At 39.6% G+C, this 21,854-nt stretch overlaps 1 protein-coding gene across 4 annotated transcripts in view; it reads right to left on the bottom strand.

The window, feature by feature from the left end:
* RASGRF2 (Ras protein specific guanine nucleotide releasing factor 2) overlaps positions 1-21,854 on the bottom strand; it is a 281,177-nt gene that overhangs the window by 132,736 nt on the left and 126,587 nt on the right. For all 4 annotated transcript variants that reach the window (XM_054555687.2, XM_024246952.3, XM_054555686.2 and 1 more), the window contains exons 6-12: positions 18,668-18,747; positions 18,078-18,271; positions 12,965-13,074; positions 11,921-12,039; positions 5,919-6,079; positions 4,549-4,615; positions 3,910-4,046 (exon numbers count right to left, since the gene is read on the bottom strand). In XM_054555687.2, the coding sequence (XP_054411662.1) occupies positions 3,910-4,046; positions 4,549-4,615; positions 5,919-6,079; positions 11,921-12,039; positions 12,965-13,074; positions 18,078-18,271; positions 18,668-18,747 (868 nt within the window). The remainder of the gene's footprint in view (positions 1-3,909; positions 4,047-4,548; positions 4,616-5,918; positions 6,080-11,920; positions 12,040-12,964; positions 13,075-18,077; positions 18,272-18,667; positions 18,748-21,854) is intronic.

Below are 21,854 nucleotides of genomic sequence, written 5' to 3'. Positions count from 1 at the left end.
AATAAAATATTAAATAGTACATTTCAAGCATTCAGTAAGGTTATCTTATTAATATTGGATATGTCCAGAGATACACTTGAGAGACTAATTCCATGAATGGATATGTAATCTCTCCTATAAAAGGAAAATGCTTGAAGCAGAGAACAAAGCCAGCTGAGATACAGGTTTCTGGGCAGCAGGGTAGGCTCAGTCAAGAGCACAGCACTCTGTCCCTACCACCTACCCACCCACCATTCAAACTCCACAGCAGCAAAATCACTAAGTATACTAGAACAATCACTACTTCACTCAGCCTTTGGCAGCAGTTGACATGTGACCACTCCCTCCGCCTTGACACGTTTTCTTCACTCGGCTGCTAAGACACCATGTCCTCTCGGCTGTCCTCCGGCTGCACTGGTGGTTCCTTCTTGGTCCTCTTCACTATTCTCCCTGACTTGACCCCTCTCTCAGTCTGCAGCCCTCTTATTTCTACCTATGCATATTCCCTTGGCGATCTCAACAGTCTCACAGCCTTAAATACCACCCAAATGATGCAGCATCTCCTACCCAGATCTCTCTCTAAACACTGGACTTCTACATCCCACTGCTTATTTATCAGCTCCACTCAAATGTCTAGCAGACTTCTGAGACTCAATATATTCAAAAGTAAATGTCTGCTTTTCACCCCCAAATCTCTTTTCCTAGCAGATATCTCCATCTCAGGTAATGACAACTCCATTCTTCCAGTTGCTCAGGCCAAAACCTCTGAGGTCATCCTTCACCCTTTTACTCTCACATCTCAGCTCTAATCCACAATAAAACTCTGCTGGTTCTACCTTCAAAATGAATCCAGGCTCAGATCCCTAATCTCCAACTCCACTCCTGCCATGCTGACCTGGGCTCTCAATATCTCTCGCCTGGACTATTGCAGCAGCTTGCTCACTCACCTACCTGCTTCCACTCCCGCCCTCTGCCCTCAGCCCATCCTCAACACAGCAGCCATAGCAATCCTTTCGAAACCTAAGACAGTTCATGGCATTCCTTTGCTGAAATCCTTTAATAGCTTTCATCTGACTGAGTATAAGCCAAAGCCCCTTTCATTGGCTTAGAAAGGCATTCTTGATCTGGCCCGTTACCTTGTTGACCTTCTTTTTTTTTCTATTCTCCCTCTCGCATACCCTACTCCAGCCACACTGCCTTTCATGGTATTCCTTGAAACATGCAGCATCCTCCTACTCTACAGTCTTTGCAATCGCTGTTCCCTCTCACATGGCATCACATATTCACACGGTATCTCCATCACCTACTACAGCCTTTGTTTAAAAGTCTCCTTCAGAATGAGGTGACCACCATTTAAAAACTCTACCAACCCACCCACCTTCAGCAGCCCAATCCTTCTTACCTTGCCCTATTACCTTCTAATATAAAATAGTATATACTTAGTTATTACCCTTATCATTTATTTTTGGTCTTCCCCAAATTAGAATGGAAGTTACAAAAGGTTAAGAAAATTTTGTTGTTGTTGTCTCTTTTCTTCATGATATGTCACAAATCTCTAAAACAGTGCCAGGCATGTATCACTGCATAAATATATTTGTTGAATGAATAAAACCACAAATGTCAAACCACAAATGCCATAGTCATTTCGTGTGATGGTATCCCCATCACTAAAAAAAGATATAACTTGGTCGGGTGCAGTGGCTCACACATGTAATCCCAGCACTTTGGGAGGCCAAGGCGGGAGGATCACCTGAGGTCAGAAGTTTGAGACCACTCTGGCCAACATGGTGAGACCCCATCTCTACTAAAAGTACAAAATTAGCTGGGTGTGGTGGTGCACACCTGTAATCCCAGCTACTCGGGAAGCTAAGGCAGGAGAATCACTTGAACCTGGGAGGTGGAGGTTGCAGTGAGCCGAGATCGCACCACTGCACTCCAGCCTGGGCGACAGAGTGAGACTCCACCTCAAAAAAAAAAAAAAAAAAGATACAACTTTTGGTTAGCCGCCTTCCACTGAAGATATAATCTAGTACAATTTTTTTGCTAAGCAGCATAATAGCCATAGCATCTTGGAGAAATAAGGAGGAAGTTGTATATTTCTACCTTAACGTCTAGTATAAGCAGAGGGAAAGACTCACTTAGACCTTTGCTAGTGACAGGCAAAGCACTGGGTGCCTTTCTTTAAAGGACCAGGCACAGAATCATTCACGCACTCCAAGGGTCTTTCTCTCTTAACAATGCCTCCCCAGTCACACTACAGAAGGTCACCTGAGCTTTTATCAAGTCTGTATCTTAGGAGCCCTAATTATATCATAAGGTAGAAGGTAGAAGCAGGTGGAAAAACACCTTTGCCTACTCCTCCCCATTCTTCCTACATATCTTGGCTTCACAATCACGCACACAGTTTTTTGCATTTAGCTGTTTACTTCCTTTTGCTCCCTATGAGCCTGCCTATTCTCCCTGAGAGCAAGAACCATGGTCGTATTCCTGGTACCTGCACAATACCTGACAGCACATGGTGATTCCTCAATAAATGTTCATAGAATCAATGAATGATCCAGAGTTTCATAAAGTAAGAGATGTGTTACAAATAGGGAGAGACTTAATATGCTATTAATTGATATAGCATAGAGCTAATGAACGTATGAATAAATCACCACAAGGATGCAATTCCACAAAAATGGAAGATCCCATATTTTCATTTCCTTGTCAGGCAGAAAAGAAACGGCTTCTTTTCTAGCTATTTATTTGCCATTGAAGCCATCCTGAGGGTATATAAGTAAAAGTCCAGCATAAGGCACTCTTGTAGAGGATGTTTAGAGCGCTAAACAGAAAAAAAGACCCAGATTAGGTTTACATTCTGACTCAATGCAGCTGAGCAGCTTTTGACAAATGCTTAACTTTGCAGACCTCAGTTTTCTCACCTGTGAAATGGGACTAATTTCTCTCTGCTTACCTTCAGAATACTATTGTGAGAGTCAAATGAGATTAAGTCTGTAAAACTTCTTTGACAAATAAAAATGATTACTATTGACATTTATTTTCTATTTCACCTCAATTTTCAGTCACTCAAAAAAAGCATTAAGTTCCAAATAACTATGATAGAATTCATGTTTCCACTTGTCTTATATATAAATTACTATGAGCTCTTCCAAAAAAAAGCATGAAAACTACAATATATACCTTTTTCATGTGCCCCAGTTTCTTTGAGTTAACAACTTTGAAAATAATTATCAAGTCCTTAAAAAGTATTTTTCTTACATAACAACACTTTTCCCCTACAGAGCCAAAATTCATATGGAGCTTGAATAAGAATGCCCAAGTCCAATCATGACTAGTTTTGACATATTCTAAATCATATTATTTCCTAAATAAATGCAGCAATTCCCCAACTGGCGCTGCTGATCAAGGAAAGGTAAACAATTCTGTTCCCTAATTTTTTAATATATGAAATACAGGAACTTATTTTCAGGTTTCATACTAGAGAACTAGAGACAGTGTCTCTTTTGATTCTTTAATTCATGATTTCCTGCCATAGCCCTTGTTGGCTGTTTTTGTATCTTTCACCATTATTCTACTTCAGAAACAAATAAGCAAAACATCAAGTGGAGTCATTAGAGAATTTATTACTAACAGAGCAATTTCAATACTGTTGTTCAACACAGATGATTACATTTGCTGCTGGTGTAAAATGCCCAGGAACTAAAATCCAATTACTACATTTCAGGCAAATTTTAACCTTAAGAAGAAAAACAACAACAACAAAAATGATAGTGATCACAGCTTATCAAGATACATAGTGATTATGGCAGTGACCATAGCAACTGAGTGTAATTTTTTAATAAAGATAAAAAACCTCTAAAAACTATCTCCAAAAGTTTGAGTTGTGAAATTTAAAAAACAAAAATTTGGCAAAAGCCACTTGCTTACCTGACTGATGTCACTCATCCAGGCAGCTTTCTCCTGGCGTGAGGGTGCTAACAAGACAACAGTGAAGGCGGCAGCGTCGGGAGGCTCCACCACTATTTTAAAATCCAGGTGCCCAAACACTTGCCCAGAACCTTTAGCTTGAAAACATGTAAACCAAACAATTAGATAAGAATACAAAAAAAAAAAAAAAAAAAAAGAGTGATAGCTGCCTTCACATTATTCTATTTATACAATCCATTTGCACTCAAATCGGGACTCCCATTTCAGCAATATCGTACTTCTCAGGCATGAAGAGGGCTTTATGAAGCTCATAAGCAGATGAAGAAACTGAGGTCAGTAGGTTACTTGAGACTAGAATCCTGGTTTCCTTCTGATTTCATAGTTTTTTAAAAAAAATTTCCCATGATTTATAGAATTCCAACACTCTAATTCAACTCTTCCTTCTTCTCTATCTGCCACTGAATAGTCACTATCACAAAACAAATTCAGTAAAATGTGAATTCCCAAAGATGGTTTAACAAGGCTCATGGGCTAAATGGTTCAATTTTTCATATATAAATGACTTTAGGGAGTTTATCCTCAGCCTCTCTCTCCCGCCTCTAATTCTAATAGAATCCTAAGTGATCGAATGTGACTTACAGTCATCATCGCTTGCATCTGGCTCCTCAATCAATGTGCAGTCTATTAGAGACAGAACCCCACCTGTCTGGAAACAAACCAATTTTTCACTAAGATGCTGAAGGTCTTGTGTAGATTGGGAAGCTCTGATTTGTAAACACTATATTCAAGTTGCCATGGAAGAAAGCATAGCAATTCTGCATCATAAATAATTTTTCACAGAGCCCAAAATTAAACTTAGATGTGCAAAAGGAAGTGAACTCATTTAACTTCAGTAAAATCCTTCCCTTTCAACCCACTCTCATTCAGTTGTTTATAAAATTTAGCAAGTCGGCTGATGGGAGACTTAGATGGTACCACGGTGGCTTTAGAGAGCAATGCACCTTAGCAAAGGGCTGAACTCACCAACCAGGAAGTGGCTTAAGCAGTAGAAAGTTGTCATCGTGGTGTTGAATAATATTTATAAGCAATAATAAAAAAGGGGATAGATAGGCAAACTTTTTCCGTAAAGAGTCAGATAGTAAGTATTTTAGGCTCTGCAAGTCATATGATCTCCGTCACAACTACTCAGATCTGCCACTTTAGCATAAAAGCAGCCACAGACACAAAGACATGAGCGTGGCTGTGTTCCAATAAAACTTTATTAACAGGCCAGGCACAGTGGCTCACACTAGCACTTTGTGAGGCCAAGGCAGGAGGATCACTTGACGCCAGGAGTTCAAGACCAGCCTGAGTAACATAGCAAGACATTGTCTCTACTAAAAATTTTTTAAAGATTAGATGGGCATGGCAGTGCATGTCTGTAGTCCCAGCAGCTTGAGAAGCTGAGGCAGGAGGACTGCTTGAGTCTAGGAGTTCGAGGCTGCAGTGAGCTATGATCACGCTGCTGCACTCCAGCCTGGGCAACAGAGTGAGATCATATCTCAACAACAAAAAAAAAACCCAAAATTTTATTAACAAAAACAGGCTCTAAGCCATGGGCCATAGTTTGCTGACTCCTAGTACAGAGAAAGATAAAATAGCATTTAGCAAATATTGCATTGGTACATTGTAGTGATTTGAAAAGATTTTTGTAGCTCAGTAGTTGTCAACAAGTATATAACTTTGTATATGATTATACAGATACAGTACGGTATATAATTTTGTCCAGGTTACGATTTTAATTGTGTTTCTTTATGGTGATGCATACTTAAAATACATTTCTATTACTTTGAATTCAAATGACAATGAATTAAATGGCAGAGTTGGTAACTGTACATTACCTCACTCATTATGCAATCATGACAATCTGTTTTATGATAATACCAAGCATGGGAAAGTCTCAAGTGAGTTAACTTCAATAACTTGTAAGTGCTTGGAAGATAAATGGAACAGTTATGGAAAACCAGTACCTTGAGCAGATGAAGCTTCCCTCCTGAACTTCTTGTACATATTAAAAAGTGTTTTGTAAATAAGAAGCATTGTCTCTCTCCTTCCTTTTTCAAAGACAAGGAACCCAGGCGAACTTTACTAAGTTTCCCCCTCTCAACAGAAGGTACTTGAATAAGAGAACCTGGCGATTACAAAAATGAAGAATACACAGCAATTAAAATTCTGTCAAGTGAGGACCATGTCCACGGCAATAAACACTAAAGTCTGTTTCCCAAAATACCAGGGATTGATTTATGTGACACATCATCAGAACAAGTAACTCTCTTCCAGTCTGAGCAGAAGAAACAGTGCATTGTATTTTAAGGGCTGAACTGTTCCTAATATTTTTGTGAAACACTTTAGACTTGATTCTTCACTATAAACTGGAAAATAAGTTTGAAAGACGGCAAAATTGAATTTAAAGAACGAAGCACTTCTGCCATCTGTCCTTAGTGATCTGATCCAATCAATTTATGTATTTAATAATAACATACATATTACATAATTATATAGAATAATATAATAACAAAAAGCAAATGCAATGTATTCTTCCTAAAGCACAGAATGTAGATAAATAGCATATTAATACCGTTTACCTTGTATTTTAAAAATAGAATGTACAATACATGTATATAATAAAAATATATAAATTACAGAATTCAGTGAAATTTAGCTAAGAACTATTTTTAAAGGACACCTATTTCAAGTTACATTTAAATTATGTGAGATAAAAATTATTTGTGGAATCTAAACAGAAAATAAACCACATAAAATCTATACCCAGTATACTCCTATGAGCAAAACCACCTTCCATTTAATGTGAGAAGCTATACACAGACTTTATAATACCAACATTACCTTTGATTATTTCTAGATTTCACCCTCATAGTGACCTCCCCCACCCCCAAAACAAAATTCCAATCTAAGTTAAATATCAAACCAAAAAGTACTAACAAAGATTCTTGCCAACCTCTTGATTCTGACTTCTGAAGTGCCCTGAGATAGTCATATTTCTTACATTTATTTAACCTACCACCTACCCCAAATGCAGCCTTCCGCAGGCTCATATTACACTCAGAAGAATCATTAAGTGCATATCCAACCCTTGAACATTAACAGCAGTCATCACTAAGAGATGAGATTGTAGACAACCTTATTTTCCTCTTCATACATTTTTCTAGTTTCTTGATTTTTTTAATGAGCACAAATTACTTCAATAAGCAGAAAAACACCACTAAAGTTCTTCATATAGATAATATATATATGTAAGTTGGTAAAACTATGATTGTGAGTCACAAAATGTTCATATTAACATATGAATGTTGCAAATTGCATCTACTTTTTAACAGAAATTGAAAGGTATACAGGGTGGCAAGAGACCCAAGTTTCCACGCCTGGATCTCACACTGTCTATTTTGGTGAGTGCTGCAGTGGGATGCTTGACAGACACAGAGTAGGCAGCTATTCTGGGCCTAAAGAATAGCAAGGAAGAAGTCCTGGGTGAGGGTGTGGGATTGGGGAACAATGGGCCAGGAGACGGCTTGACTCCCACGAAGGGATGGGCAAGAGGAGAGTGAATGAAGGAGGTGAGGTGGGTGGGAACAAACTGGCTGGCAGCCCAGGCAGCAAGGAATGACATAGAGTACTGGAGGCAGGGGAAAGCAGGAGGCAGAAGTTAGGGAAGTCTATGAGCAAGTCATAGCAGCAGAAGGATGGGCTCATAGGGCTCAGGATACAATCAAAGCCAGAGGCCTTGCAGATGACATGGTTCAATGCCTCCCATTTCACAGATGGGGAAACTGAGGTCTGAGACCAAGTAGCTCGCCTAAGGTCATGCCTAAGTGAGAAGTGAGTGATATAGCCAGGGGATTCAGCCACATAAAATATAAGACTCAGAAAGAAGACAGATGGGACGAGACTAAGTTCTAGCTCTGCCATAGGGGCCATGAGTCATCGGGTCCATGAGTTAGGGCTGAGTGAAAGACTGAGGCTCGGACAAATAATCTTGGTGGACAAATAGCTTTGGGAGTCATTTTCAGAAAGGCCATAAGCAAGCTGTGAAAACTCAATAATAATGTGTTCATTAGTAAATGCTTCTAGCAATTTAGTGATTTTCTATGTCAGAAATTATAGAATACATAAAAATAAATAGAATTTAGAAAGAAATTACAGAATATGCTGTTAGCTCATATATTAGCAATTACTGTGAATTTCAGCTGTGAGACAAAAAAAATAAATGTTTCCTTGGCAACCATACACTAATATGCTTAATCTATAATTGTTTACCTTATATCCAAGTAGGAGGGAGACATAGGAGACTGTGTACATTAGGTACATACAGAAATGTATATATCTGAATTAAAAGTGAGAAATCGCAACACTATGGTTTGTGAAATAATCATATTTGGAAAAAGCATTTTAAGTGAATTTTTTTCACATTTTCTCTTGCATTTGACATGATGTTTCAACACAGCCATGAGATATGAAGAAAGGATTCCTCGCTAGCTAATACAAATTAGAGAAATATTTAGTATTCATTTAGTAATTCATCAGATCATTGCTATAGCATGATTCTTTGCATCCTGGTCATTGGTCTCTCTAATAATTGGGGTAAACTTCCAACAAAATTTCTGTTATTTCAATCACTTCATTCCCACAGAATGGCATTCAAGACTATGCCCCTTATTCTTAATTCTACTGAGTAATGAAAAAGAATGAAGAGCCATTTCCAGCTTATTGGGTTAGGCATTTGAGAATATATAACTGTCTCTAGACCCCAAGTTACAATTTCAGAGAACACTGGTACATTGAAAGCACATGACTTAGAGTCTAGGAATGATTAAAATACCAGAAAGGTCCATGTCTTATTCTCAAGGCACTTAGTTCTGTATTCAGTCACCTATATTTCATTTTCCTGATTTACATTTCCACAAAACACTGTTCACAATGCATAATAGATTTTGTACAAAATGTCAGCATTAGAGTGCCTTTATCTTCTACTAAATATTCATACATATTTCATGTTATTGAAAATAGGAAGTCATTCCAAAATTTGGATCTTGGCTTTTAAAGTTTATCATAATCTTGCAGGTACTAGTCTAGGTGCTTTTGTGAGCATTAGCTCATTTTTACAACAATCCTAAAAGATAGCTACTACTATTAACTCCAATTTAAGGAGAAGAAACTGAGGCATAGAGAAGTTAAGTAAATTGCCCAATATCACACAGCAAGGAAGTAGGGGAGACAGGATTTGACCTCCAGTGATGCAGCTAGACTGTTTTCCTATCATTGCCTCAGACACTCACACATTTATTCAACAAACTATTAACAGATTTTAGAAAACAATGATAATATCAGACCATTTCCATAACATAGTCTTCTGTATCCTATCCAACAGACTAATAATGGGAAACCATTTACAATAAAACTTTCATTCTTTCAATCACTAAATCCTCATCAAAAAACATTCAAGAGTTGCTGATGCCTTTATTCTGAGGTGATCTTTCAGATGATCTGGATGACGTATTTTTCTAGTTCTTATGAATAAAAATTCACATAAGGTGGAAACCACATGCACACATGCACACACACACACACACACACACACACAGAAATAGACCACATATCATCCCTAAAAGTAATTAACACAAATATTAGTATACCTTTAGAGATAAATTGTAGACAATTTCATAGAAAATAAGAATCCCTCTAAATTTTTTTTTAAATAATAATTTTTGAAAACACCTCAATGGGTCTTAAAGTCGTTAAGGGTGTTATGTAAAAGTGATAATAGGAGTAACCAAAGCAAAACAATGCAAACTTTCCAAATTGTCTGTGATTGTATTACTTCCTAATTTCAGATTGAGGTCTGAATTTTAGAAACCAACTTTACTGTATAACTCTTAAACAACTAACCAAACCACACATGCAGAAAAATACTGCTAAAAGGCAAATCATTATATTGATATCAGCACAATAATAATATCAGAAATATTCACAGTTGACAGAAGTGCCTTAAACATGTGGTACATAACAAGGAATTAATAACATATGGGCATGAATAAAGGGAGAAATTGTTCATGATTGTTTTCTCTCCAGTTGCAGTGAAAAAAAAATGAAATTCAGTATTTGACCTTCCAGCATTTTTCATTATTGAATGTTTTTTCAAGCTCAGACCGAAAAAAGTTTATGATTTTTAGCAATATAGTATGTTTGTGGGTAATAATACTTCCCAATCAAAAATCCTTTAAGAAATTGTACGTTATAGAAATTTTGTCTCCTTTCTCACGTACTATCAAGCACAAGTCAATTAGTAGACATTTTCAGGGAACTCCAATACAAGAAAAATACAACATAAAACACTTTACAGTCATAATTGCAATTCAGTAAATAATTTAATTCAACGCCCATTTTCCAGGTATCTGTAACAGAAAGCAACATACTAGACAAGGCAAGGCAGAGATAATTCCTAAGTGCTGCCCTTCAGAGTTTACAGTAACCAGGACAGAGAGGCATACAAGCAAGTACCTCCACACAAAAGGACGAAATACATGCACCAGGAGTAAAGTGCCTCGGAAACAAGAGGAAGGTAAATCCATTCTAACTGGAGGAGAGGGGAGGAGGAAGAATGGGAAATTATAAAAGGCTCCTTTGAGGTATCTGATCTGAGCCTGGTGGGACAAGCAGACCTTCAACAGGCACAAAAGAAATGGATAAGGACATTCCCAGCCCCCAGGCTGGGGACAGCACAAGTAAAGGCACAGAGGCTGGCAGGCAGGAAGCCAATGTGGGGACAGTCTGTGCAGAGGAATAGAGGAGGCATTACAAGGGCCTGATGTGGTTAGCATTATAATCCACCCTTATTTAAAGAAAAAAGAATATCTAAAGCCAAAAACGAGAAAAGGAATCATTTCCTAAAATACACTCCCAAACTTTAACATACGTGTGGTTTCTCCTTGTAAATAAATAATGGAAAATAGAATGGCATGCATTAAACTTTTAAAGTAGTCTGTGCAAAAATTAATGTGCACAAAACATTGTCTTGTTCTTGATGAGGTAAAAAGAGATTTTAAGCAGTACATTATGGTAGGCAATGGCAACACAAATATCTTCAAATGATATTGGCACACTATAAACAGAAACTACATTAACGATTGAGTTCCAAATTTATGTTCCACTCCTCACTAAATTCAAAATTATAAATGTGTGCAATATATCGTCTCAAATCAATTGCCTGGGGCATTCTCCCCTCCTAAGCACTAAAAAAATAACTTGGGATGTGGTTTACGTCTTGCATTTTGAAATAACAGCCGAGGAGAAATAGGCACTATCAGGCTGTTGCTTCTCCACAGTTTCCGGCACAAATATCTTCATCTCTTCAAAAGCTTAATTTATCGAGTGATGCCCCCAAAGCACACTTCGCAAACACGACAGCTTCTGCATTACCAAAGCGTTGCAAGTGTCCATCAGAGACATTTCATCTGGCAACGGGAGTTACCAGTTGAATCAAATTATATCGTGTGGGGCGGATCCGGAAGTGCTGATGAAAAATGGGAACAACAGACAGCTGTTTTCGCTTCGGACATGGTCCCCAGTCTTATGTGAAAGGGCTTTGAGCAACGCAAGTTTCTCCTGGGCCTTGGCCTGGGTATCGTCAGCACTTGGCACTGCCACGGCCGTAGGCCAGGCCGACCGGTCCTCCTTGGAGCTGCAGAGAATGTCCGGGCCGCTGAGGAGGAGCGTCCAGTCAGAATGTAACTGCCTGCCCCACTCGTGCTTTACTATGATTGTGTTGCTGTTTTTCATGGTCCCTGAAAAGAAACAGCACAAAGGTGGGCCTCAACCACCGCCTCGGCGAAGGCCGTGGGGGGTCCTGCGGGCACCGCACCCGTCACGCCTGCTCAGAACGCCTTCCGGGGTGTGCTGAGATCATGTGACAGCCGCACAGCGCATCAGGTCGCGGGTCCATTTCACAAGGACTTACCTTGGCGGATGAACGTTTGGCTGGTGTCCAGCAAGATGTCACAGCCCTCCACGATCATTCTTTCGATGGCAAGGTTTTTCCTTATGTTTTCAGTGTCGCTGACTTCATCGTGCATTACTCTGTGACACAACACAAACAGGATCACAGTAAGAGGGATTTTCTCTTGCCCTAGCATGTAGGCAAAGAAGAGCTCCATCTGAGAAGCTCGGTTGCAAGCTTGTATCGATTGAACCGGGGGTTTGGGGGAAATAGGCTGGATCTTTCCAGGCTTCAACAGGTCATGACCGAAAGCAAAGCCAATGTGCCTCATGATTCTAAACAGTAAATGGGTCAGCAATTACGAGCATCCTGGGCATGTCTGCTTCTAAGTGCAACAGGAAAGCAACATGTCATTTTGTGGCCAGTTCCCGTCATTGAGATTAGGGGGCCATTTCTTGGAGACAGACTAAATAAGAGACCTTTAGACCATTTATCCCATATAAGCTAAAGTAACACAGACATAAATAAGTGCTTGTAACAATGAAAAGTCACTGAGAAATGCAAACTGTACATTCTCTAGCTTCTTACCAAATATGAATACAAAATGCAACTGAGAGTCTTTTTTGTTGAGACAGGGTCTCGCTATGTTGCCCAGGCTGGTCTCAAATTCCTGGGCTCAAGTAATCATCACCCCTTGCACCCTCATCTCAGCCTCCCGAGTATCTGGGACTACAGGTACACACCACCACACCCGGCTATCATTTTTTTTTTAATGCTGAAAGAAACATGAACATTTCCAAACTTAAACCAAAATACACCTAATCTGAATTACATAAATTCACATGCTATAAGAACATTTTCCAAGATACGTATTTTTCTTGGTTCAAATGAATGTTAATGATGATTCAATATCACCTCACAAGCTAGTATTTAACTTTCAGGTGAATCTGAGAACCTGGATTTGTTTTGCTTCTTGTTCCTTAGAACATATATACAGGAGGTTTCCACAAGAGACTAACTTGCTGCTTTCCTCTCCCAAGCCTTTATTATAAGTTCTTGGCGTACCTGGACAGTTCCTCTAGCTTTGATTTGGCAAACTCCAGGCTTTTCCTTTCCACATGCTCATGGGGTGTGTGAGCGAGGAGCTCATGGAGTGTGATGATATATCTGGGGATCTAGATGCAAACAGAGGCCAGTGTGAGCAAGACATCAGGGTGGGTGACAGGGCACATGCTCCGCAGGGCCATCATTGCTTCGAGAAACTTGTCTCTACTATCCCGCTTTTGACTATTTTACACATTTTTTAAAAAAGAAATACAAATAAAATGAACTACACTTCACACTTCATGCACACCAAAAAAAAGACTTCACCAAGAACACATGAAAAGGTGGAAATTATTGAAGTGTTGTGGTACAAAGAGATGGTTGTTTCTTTAATTTTTTTTACATAATCATACACTTTTGAATCATAGTTTTTGAAAACTGGTTCAGAGGGAAACAGATACAGCTATCATCAAGTCACTTGAGTCTGTATTTTAGATATATTAGTCCATTTGCAATGTTTTTAAATCAACAATCCCACTGCACTATTCTCCTTAAGAATTGAAACTTGGGAGAAGACATGTTCACCTTTATTACTTTCTGTTTGTACTTTATCTCAATTCACCTCCTTGCAGTAAAAAGTATTGTTCAGGTTATTTATTTGTACTTTTGTTTATTAACAGACTATATGAATTCTGTCAAAGAAACTCCACCAACCAGAGGAAGATCTTAATAAACCATGATAGAGATTCAACTTAATTTCTAGTGACACAACATATTTATCATGGGCTTAATTTTAACAATAACATGCATGAACTTCTACCACAACATTACCCACTGGGGGGTCAGACTGGGTGCTCCAGGCTTTGCCAAGTGTGCAGTCCTCCAACATCATAAGGATTATGTCTCCATTTTATAGATAGAGAACTAAAATGGGAAGAAGTTTTAGGCTTTTACAGATAGAGAACTAAAGTGGGAAGAAGTTTGGTAACTTGCCCAAACTTGCCCCATTGGTGGCCTCACAGTAAATGGCAGCATCAACTATAACCCCAGCTCTGACCAGTGCACTAACTGCCTTTTCTCAGAGCTCACTCTGGGAGCTCTCGTCTGCGGGGACTGAGGTCTCACTCAGCACTTGAAAGCACCTTTAAGAATGAAGAAACTACGACGGCTTTCCAGGGCCCTGTGTGTGGTTTCTTCCATTCTGTCCTGAAGGGTCAGTGGCCCTACCTAGGGATCTGCATTGGCTCTTGTGCAAGTGGCGGCCTTCATTGGGCTGCTTACCAATATTTATTGAGTGCCTCCATTTACACACTATGCTTAGACACGGCCACCATTAGCACAGACATTGAACTTCAGCTCTGGGATCGCACCCTAAGGAATGTCATCAAATCAAGGCTTCAGGAAGCACAAATAGGCCCCCTTCACCGTGGGAGCATGGGACACAGGAGAACCCTCCCTTTGTAGGATATATGGAGGAGATTTTCTGCTCCTTCTCCCATGAACTTCTCACTAATACAGCCCTTAGGGTTGTCCCACTTGATGAAGTCTCCTGGGATAAGTGTGCTTTCAAATATCCTTTTCGCTGGCATAATTGCATGACTGATAAAAGTTTGCCTCTAATTAGTAATTCCACAAGAAAATCAAGGCAATCAATAGCTAATGTACTCAATTTTTCATAGCAAACGGGACAGGTGTAGGAAAGCTTGAGTACTTACAATGCACTGAAAATCCACAAAACTGAGTTTGGTCAATAGTCTCATGATCCTTCCTCATTACTTAAATTTCTTTTAAAGTGCTCGCTGGCTAAGATTCAGGTAGATGGATTTGAATTCAGTCTCTGGCCCTTTCTGCCTTATGGTGAAGGAACAAACAGGCACTGAAACTGCCAAAAACCAGGCAAACGAAGTTCTGCAGAGAAGTGGTCAGCTCTCCAAAGGGCTCATCTGTATCTTCAAGAGCTGATTATAAATCTCTTCCCCCAAAACCAAGAATCATAGGAACTATCTAAATGAATCATAATTCTGCTTTCAATTATGGAGCAAATACTTGTCACTTTATAGACATTAATTAGCTTGCTCTCCAATTACAGCAAATAAGTGGATAGAATAGCAAGTAGCTACTTTCTGGAGAACATCTAACACTGCTGTTCTTGTCAGGAGCAGATTTCACGATTGGCTTACCAATGGACTTTCAACACATACATATCCAAATAAATACATGAACAGCCGAAGCCAATTTAAATGGTACCAGCCAAGCCACTGTCTTTAATAAATAAAAATTATGTTAATGACAACATTATTTTCCATAACAAATTTCTTGGCAATACTTGGACTTACTGTTCTGATAGTTCAACTGGGGATAATTTTACTGCATCATCCAAATTCTACAATTTCTCCACGTTTCCATAGTTCAACATAGCTTGATAACAGCAGCAACTGACTAACTCAAAAAAGGGCCCAGAAGGAGGAAGACAATCACCTTCTCTCTTCTACACATACAAGCTAAAGGCTTCCAATTGCCTCTCCTCCTCTCTCTTCCCCTACACTAACTTCTGCCTCCATATCTGGGCTCAAGAAAGTCTGGACAGAGGTCTCTTGGCAGTATAAACTAGGGTCACCTCTTCCATTGTTGGCCTCCAGCAAAAAAAAAAAAAAGTGAGAACCCTAGCCTCATCCTGAGGTATCCATCCTTACAAGGGAGCAAGGCAAACATGCAGAAGTACCACTGCTAATACAGAGAGAAGCAGATACAACCGGACCCTCCAAGGGATTCAAACACCTCCATGACTATTTCACTTCATTAGCGAAAGAACTACAAGGGAACAAGGAGAGAGTAAGCTTAGTAAGGAAAAACCTCTCAGCTTCAGCTTCTAGAAAAGGCAATTTCCCCCAAGTGTTTTCTAGGGTTATTTCTAGACAGAAGGATGAAGAGTCAGGCATCAAGTGAAGAAGACAGAAGGGAGACACCAAGGAGCATGAGGCCCTTGGGCAGAGAACTCCAATGACTTCTCCTGGTCTATTCAAAATAGTTATGGGGAAGCAAACAAAGACAATTCTGTGTTCTTTCAGTTTGCTCCTTTCTTGCAGTTGGACAATTCTGGCTCAATTCTTTGAGGCTTCTTCCAGATCAAAGGCTCCCACAAGCTGAAGCCTCTGGTTAGACTTGTCTGGCAAAAGCCAGAAAGCCTCAATATCTGACCCAACATTCTAAGGTTTGAGGTCACCACATCCTTGGGGAGGGGGCTCCTAGACTAACACCAAGCTCCTTGAAACACCACATAGTTACCCAATCCAAAACATGAGAACTAGTGTAGTCACCCTAGGATCACCACATCAGAGAGCTAGAGAGTCCGGAGATAACAAAAGCTCAGCTGCCTCAATTTACAGATTATGAAATAGCTATTTAGTTTGGTTCAATTATTTTCCCCAATGCTATGAGTGAGACATCAGGTCTCCTAAAGATTCCCAGTCCAATGTTCTTTTCAGGACATTATAAAAATTCCCGGGGGTCAATCAAAATGCTCAGTCATTGCTCTCAGGCATCGTCTTCGGGAGACGAAGGGCAGGGTGGTGGGCGAGTATCCCAGCATTTTAAAGAAATCCAAAGACCTTTCCAAGGCCCTACATTCACTGTAATTGAACACCTCATCTACAGCAAAAGTGCAGCTCTGCCATTTCAAAATACTGAAAAAATCACACCAAGAGGGAATTAAATAGCACGAAGAAAGACATCAGGGGGCTGTCAGGTAGGGAGCTGGTTCCTCTCTGAATGCCCCACGTGTCTTTCACGACTCTACCTTTGTATATTCAACTGACCTGGGGTTACTGAACAGATACAACTTGGGGTACTGAATCATAACCTAAAGATAATTGTCAAAAATTCACATAGAATCTCAGAAGAATGTTATACTATATAAGATGTTTCATTATAAATACAATCTTAAATTCCAATTATGTAGATAGTTTTTTTTAAAGTCTGAAACCTTTCTTGTGAAATATTTCCTCAGAGAGGCAGAGTTCAAACAATTCAGTTCCAAAGGAAAACAAAAACAAAAACACTATAAAGTTTCACTATACTTAAGTGGTTTTAAATGCATCCTTTCGGTTAAAAATCTGACTAAACTTCTACGGCAACTTCCAGGATTTGGAGCAGGACCGACAAACCTCAAGGCAAACAATTGTGCACCACAGCCACATTTCTTTCTGAGGCTGCAAAATGATCAGCCAGGGTCAGAGATGCCTGCGCAGGAGGACAAAGCCCTCCACAGTAACCATAACACACATGATCAGTAGAATCGGTTTACCACATGACAATTTGGAGGCCTGGCCAGAAGCCACCTAAATTCCACAATGGGAACACTCAATGCTCTTCCAAAAGAACAGAATCGACACTTTTCAAAAGAACAGGAGATTCGATGCACATTTTGGCCTCCCTGGTTCTCACTTCTGGGCTCTTAACAGTAAAGTCCTAGATCCAGGAAAGAATGCAAGTGTTCTTGACCCCTTGGGTTGCTCTAGTCCCAAAAAGGGAGCCCCTGCGGCCACCTGACTAGTTGCCAAGAGTCCTCAGGTCCCACCCATGCCTTCTGTTTCCTAAGTCTCCACAGGAGACTCTCTGTGACCAGGGAGGTCCTCCTTTCGTTCTCCAGGGCTCCAGCCAAGGGAGACTCAACAGCAACCTCGACAGGAAGGGAGGATGGGCCGGAAAACAGAAACCTTCCCAGCAGTCACTCCATCCCCAAGAATCTTTTATGCAACTAGCATAAACTGGAACATTTGCACAGAATCCTATTTCTGTAAACCAAATAATATTTTTAAACATGCCGGAGGAGGAGACTCCATGAAAGAGGTCTGTGTGGAATCTTTCTGTAAAGAGAAAATTGTGCAGCGTTTCAAAAAATCATTCTTGAATTCTTTGCTTCAAAAATGCCTGATTTTCTTATATCCAAGAGACACAGAGAATGTGTGGCACAATATTTGTTTATCTCAGGGTCAAGCTCAAGACAGCAACAGATGATGCATCTGTGCCATAATTCCTCCCAGGGCACACTTACGCATCTCACGCTGGTCACGCTAGGTATCAGTGACATTGAGCTGGAACCTCTGACTTACAAAATGCATCCCAAGTGACTTACCTGAAACATGGGATAGGTCAAGAATGTCTCCAGCATCCTCCCCTCACAGGCTGGATTGGCTTCATACTGTTTTAAGAGTTTGTCAAAATCTCTGTTTTGCTTACAATTGGCGAGAACTTGCAGGCTGTACTGGTGATTACGCACAAATTCTTGATAAATGTTCAGCATGGGGAGCAAAATATCAAACAGATCAGCTGGAAAGAAACAGTAAACATGGCTGTTTCCCTTGTTGCTTGGTAAATTACCTACACTGGGCAGGAATGGCAAAGAGTGGGTCCCCAGCACCAGGTGTCACACATACATGGAGCCGCAACCCTGATGCCTGAATGATGATCTGGTAGAATGCACTTGTGGGCAGCACTTGACTCCAGCCCCAAATTAACTATGACAGGCCAGGGGAAAGAGTCAAAAGGTAACACTGAGGCAGGGCCCAAAGTACCCAAAAGGAAAGGAGACAGGGTCCCAGGGTACGGAAGTTCACAGGTCAACAGGGTGATGCAAACAGTTTAGGCTGAATAATGTTGGAGCTATTTTACTCTAATTGCAGCCACTCTAAAAGAAAATCTTACACCTTTAAAGAATGCACTTACCTAAAATTAAAGTGGGCCAGTTTGCTATCCTTGCCTTTAGTCCTTGATGAAATATTTCATGAAGAAACATGATTGTTTCACTGTAAAAAACGGAAAAATAATATAATTTAGTTGCTATAATGTGTTTATTTTGTTTAAAATCCAGAGTCCTTAAAGCCTTAATATATACATAATATATATGTCCCATAGGGCCTCCAAACTATACGCAATAATAACATGGATTATACTATCCTCTATCAAGCAATTATGACAGCCTCAGCAAACCCTGATATAACATTCAAATATTAGAGGACAGAAAGCACCAAATCATTGTCACATAACCTTCTTCATCAATTTTTAAGGAGCTTTCTGCTATTAGAATGCAGTATTTCAATCAATAATCAGAAAATTAAAGTTATGATCCTGTTTTCTCTTCATATGTGATTCTAGACAACTCAGGAGAGTTTCTCTGTCAGTAAAATGAGTTTTGACAGAAGGAGAGAGGATGAAAAAAATCTAGAGCACAAATTTTGACAGAACTCCACTATAACCACTCCCAAGATACCCAAGACAGAAATGCAAAAGTATCTTCTGAAAAGAGTGAAGCCTACACAGAGACACTAAAATAAGGATGATGCGTAAATTAGGGGTCTAAATTCCTAAAAGGGCCAAGAGGGGTAATTACCAAAGTCAAAACATCATTTGCTTTCTCCTCATTGGAATTAACCTACTGCAATGAGCCTTTGAAGCCTTTTCTGAACTAATACAGTGACACAATCAAATACAGAACTGTTCATCTCAGTGAGATCCCTTGGCTTGTTATTAGTCAAGTTCCATTACAACAGACATCAAGAAATCCTTACTATTTCAAATGGTCCATGAAATAAAACAGAAATGGCTCCATGAGATTCTAATTTATTTTTCTTTTATAACAATTTAACTAAGTAGTGTTTGTTGTTCAAGGATTTCAACCAAATCTAGTTTGGCAGGTATTATAGGTTAGTCATTCAATCTGTATTCCATCCTCCTTCTAGGTGGAGAGGGGTAGAACTAAAACTACATTTCCCAGACTCCCTTGCAGCTATGGTTCTGGATGTAAATTCAGTTCCACTAATAGATGCACTTGGAAAGACAAGGAAGGTGGAAGTAGGGCCAGTCTTCCTATTGCTGAAAGTCAGTCATGGAGATGTGAGTGCTTTGGGGCAATGTCAGCACCCAGCTTTAGGATTCTAGTTTCTGGGAACAAGCTTCCAGAGTCTGAGAGGCATCTGTGGCAGCAGCGGTGGTGGCAGTGGTTTCCTAACCTCTGGATCTAGTCTATGTTCTCTGAAAGTCAACAGTTTAAGGGCTGCTCCCTGACTTTACTCCCCCAGCCTTTCCAACAGATTCTGTAAGCAGTGAATTCTCTCCACTCAGCGAGGGATTTCTCTGTCCTCCTATGTTGAACACAAACTAATTGATACATCTACCTTCATATTTTGATACCTGGATGGTCAGAAAACAGATGAAACAATTCTGTATATAAATAGGAAGATTACATTTTCTTAACTATAAAACTGTGTTAAAATTCAAAATTATTGAGCTGCCTAGGGCTTAATTTCAAAGGCATGTAAAGGGAATCTAGTTAAACAACAGTAATGATATAAAACTTCTTTAAGCCTCACCTTTAAAAACACACCTCTTCACATTATGTTAAGTGAAATAAGCCAGGTACAGAAAGACAAGTATCACATGTTCTCACCCATATTTGAAAGCTAAAAAAGTTAATCTCATGGAGGTAGTGAATAGAATGGTGGTTACCAGAGGCTAGGAAGGGTAGTGGGGAAGGGGAGGATGAAGAGAGGGTTTGGTGAATGGGTAAAACAGTACAGTTAGATAGAAGGAATAACTTCTATTATTTGATAGCACAATAGGGCAGCTATAGTTAACAATAATTTATTTCAAAATATCTAGAAGATTTAGACTGTTCCCAACACAAAAGAAATGATAAAAGTTTGAGGTGATGGATATCTCAATTACCCACATTTGATTATTTTACATCATATGCTTATATCAAACTATAACATATACCTCATAAATATGTACAGCTATTATATACCCATTCCATATTATGTATATGTATTATGTAACCATAAAATTATCCATAAAAATTAAAAATAAAAAAGTTTTAAAAATATCTTTTCAAATCTCCATCTAAGTCTAGATGTGGTAAATAATTGCTAGTCTATATGAAGAGCTTATGGCTTTACCCTCCAAAGAGAGGCATATCTTGACTCTGAATTTAAACAATATGATAAACCTGGCCTTTCCTGTTTCAGATCAAGCAATCCAGTGGAAACAAAGAGCCAGAGGCAACCTAAACGAATGTGGCACAGCCTCTTTATTTACCTCTAGGTACCACCCTGTTTCTCTGTTCCTCTTTATAGCAGCTCTCCTCAAAAGAGTTTTCAATACCCACCCTCTCCAGTTCCTCTCATTATCAGAGTTCAGTACACAATCCCATCCACTGCCATCAGACCTGTTGAAACTGCACACTTGGTGACTGAAGTATCACTAGAATGCTGTACTGCCTGAGGATCAAGGGCTACCCCCAGGCTCCTTTGGATGTCTCACATACTTGAGAGGAGCCATTGCCAGCAAGGTGGGGAAATCTCCCTCCTTCCTTTTAACAAAAGAAAGCCTAGCTTTTAATCTCATATTATCAGACTACCACTCATCACCCTTTCTTTCTGCACTCATCTACAGACACGCCAGTGGCTCTTCCTGATGCCTTGAGATCTGAGCTCTCAGCTCATGGTTGCTCTTTTCTCCAACACTATTCTTGTCATAATTCTTGGGGATTCCAATATGCACACAAACAACATTTCAACATCCTGACCTCACAGGACATTGAACTCTTCCTCCAAAGATCTTGTCCTCCATTGACCTCAGTCAACACCCCTTTGATTGTACTCTAGACCTTGTCATTGTCAATAGCTGCATCCCTTCCCTGTCTCAATTTCAAGCACAACATTCTCTGGCTACTCCTAATCTTTCAGTTCACTGCCTTTAGAACCCTGACTCCTTGAATCCTGACTCCAAAATTCTTTCACACTATCGTGACCTAAATCCCCAGATCCCACCACCTTTTTATTGGCAAAAACCTCTCATACCAGCACTACTTTCTTTCCTCAGTTTAGATTCCATGGCTCATTATTATAATCTCTTC

This window comes from Pongo abelii, chromosome 4 (genome assembly GCF_028885655.2).
Source record: "Pongo abelii isolate AG06213 chromosome 4, NHGRI_mPonAbe1-v2.0_pri, whole genome shotgun sequence".
NCBI lineage: Eukaryota > Metazoa > Chordata > Mammalia > Primates > Hominidae > Pongo > Pongo abelii.
The sequence above is the reverse complement of the archived record's forward strand: the minus strand, read 5'-3'. Positions and strand labels throughout refer to the sequence as shown.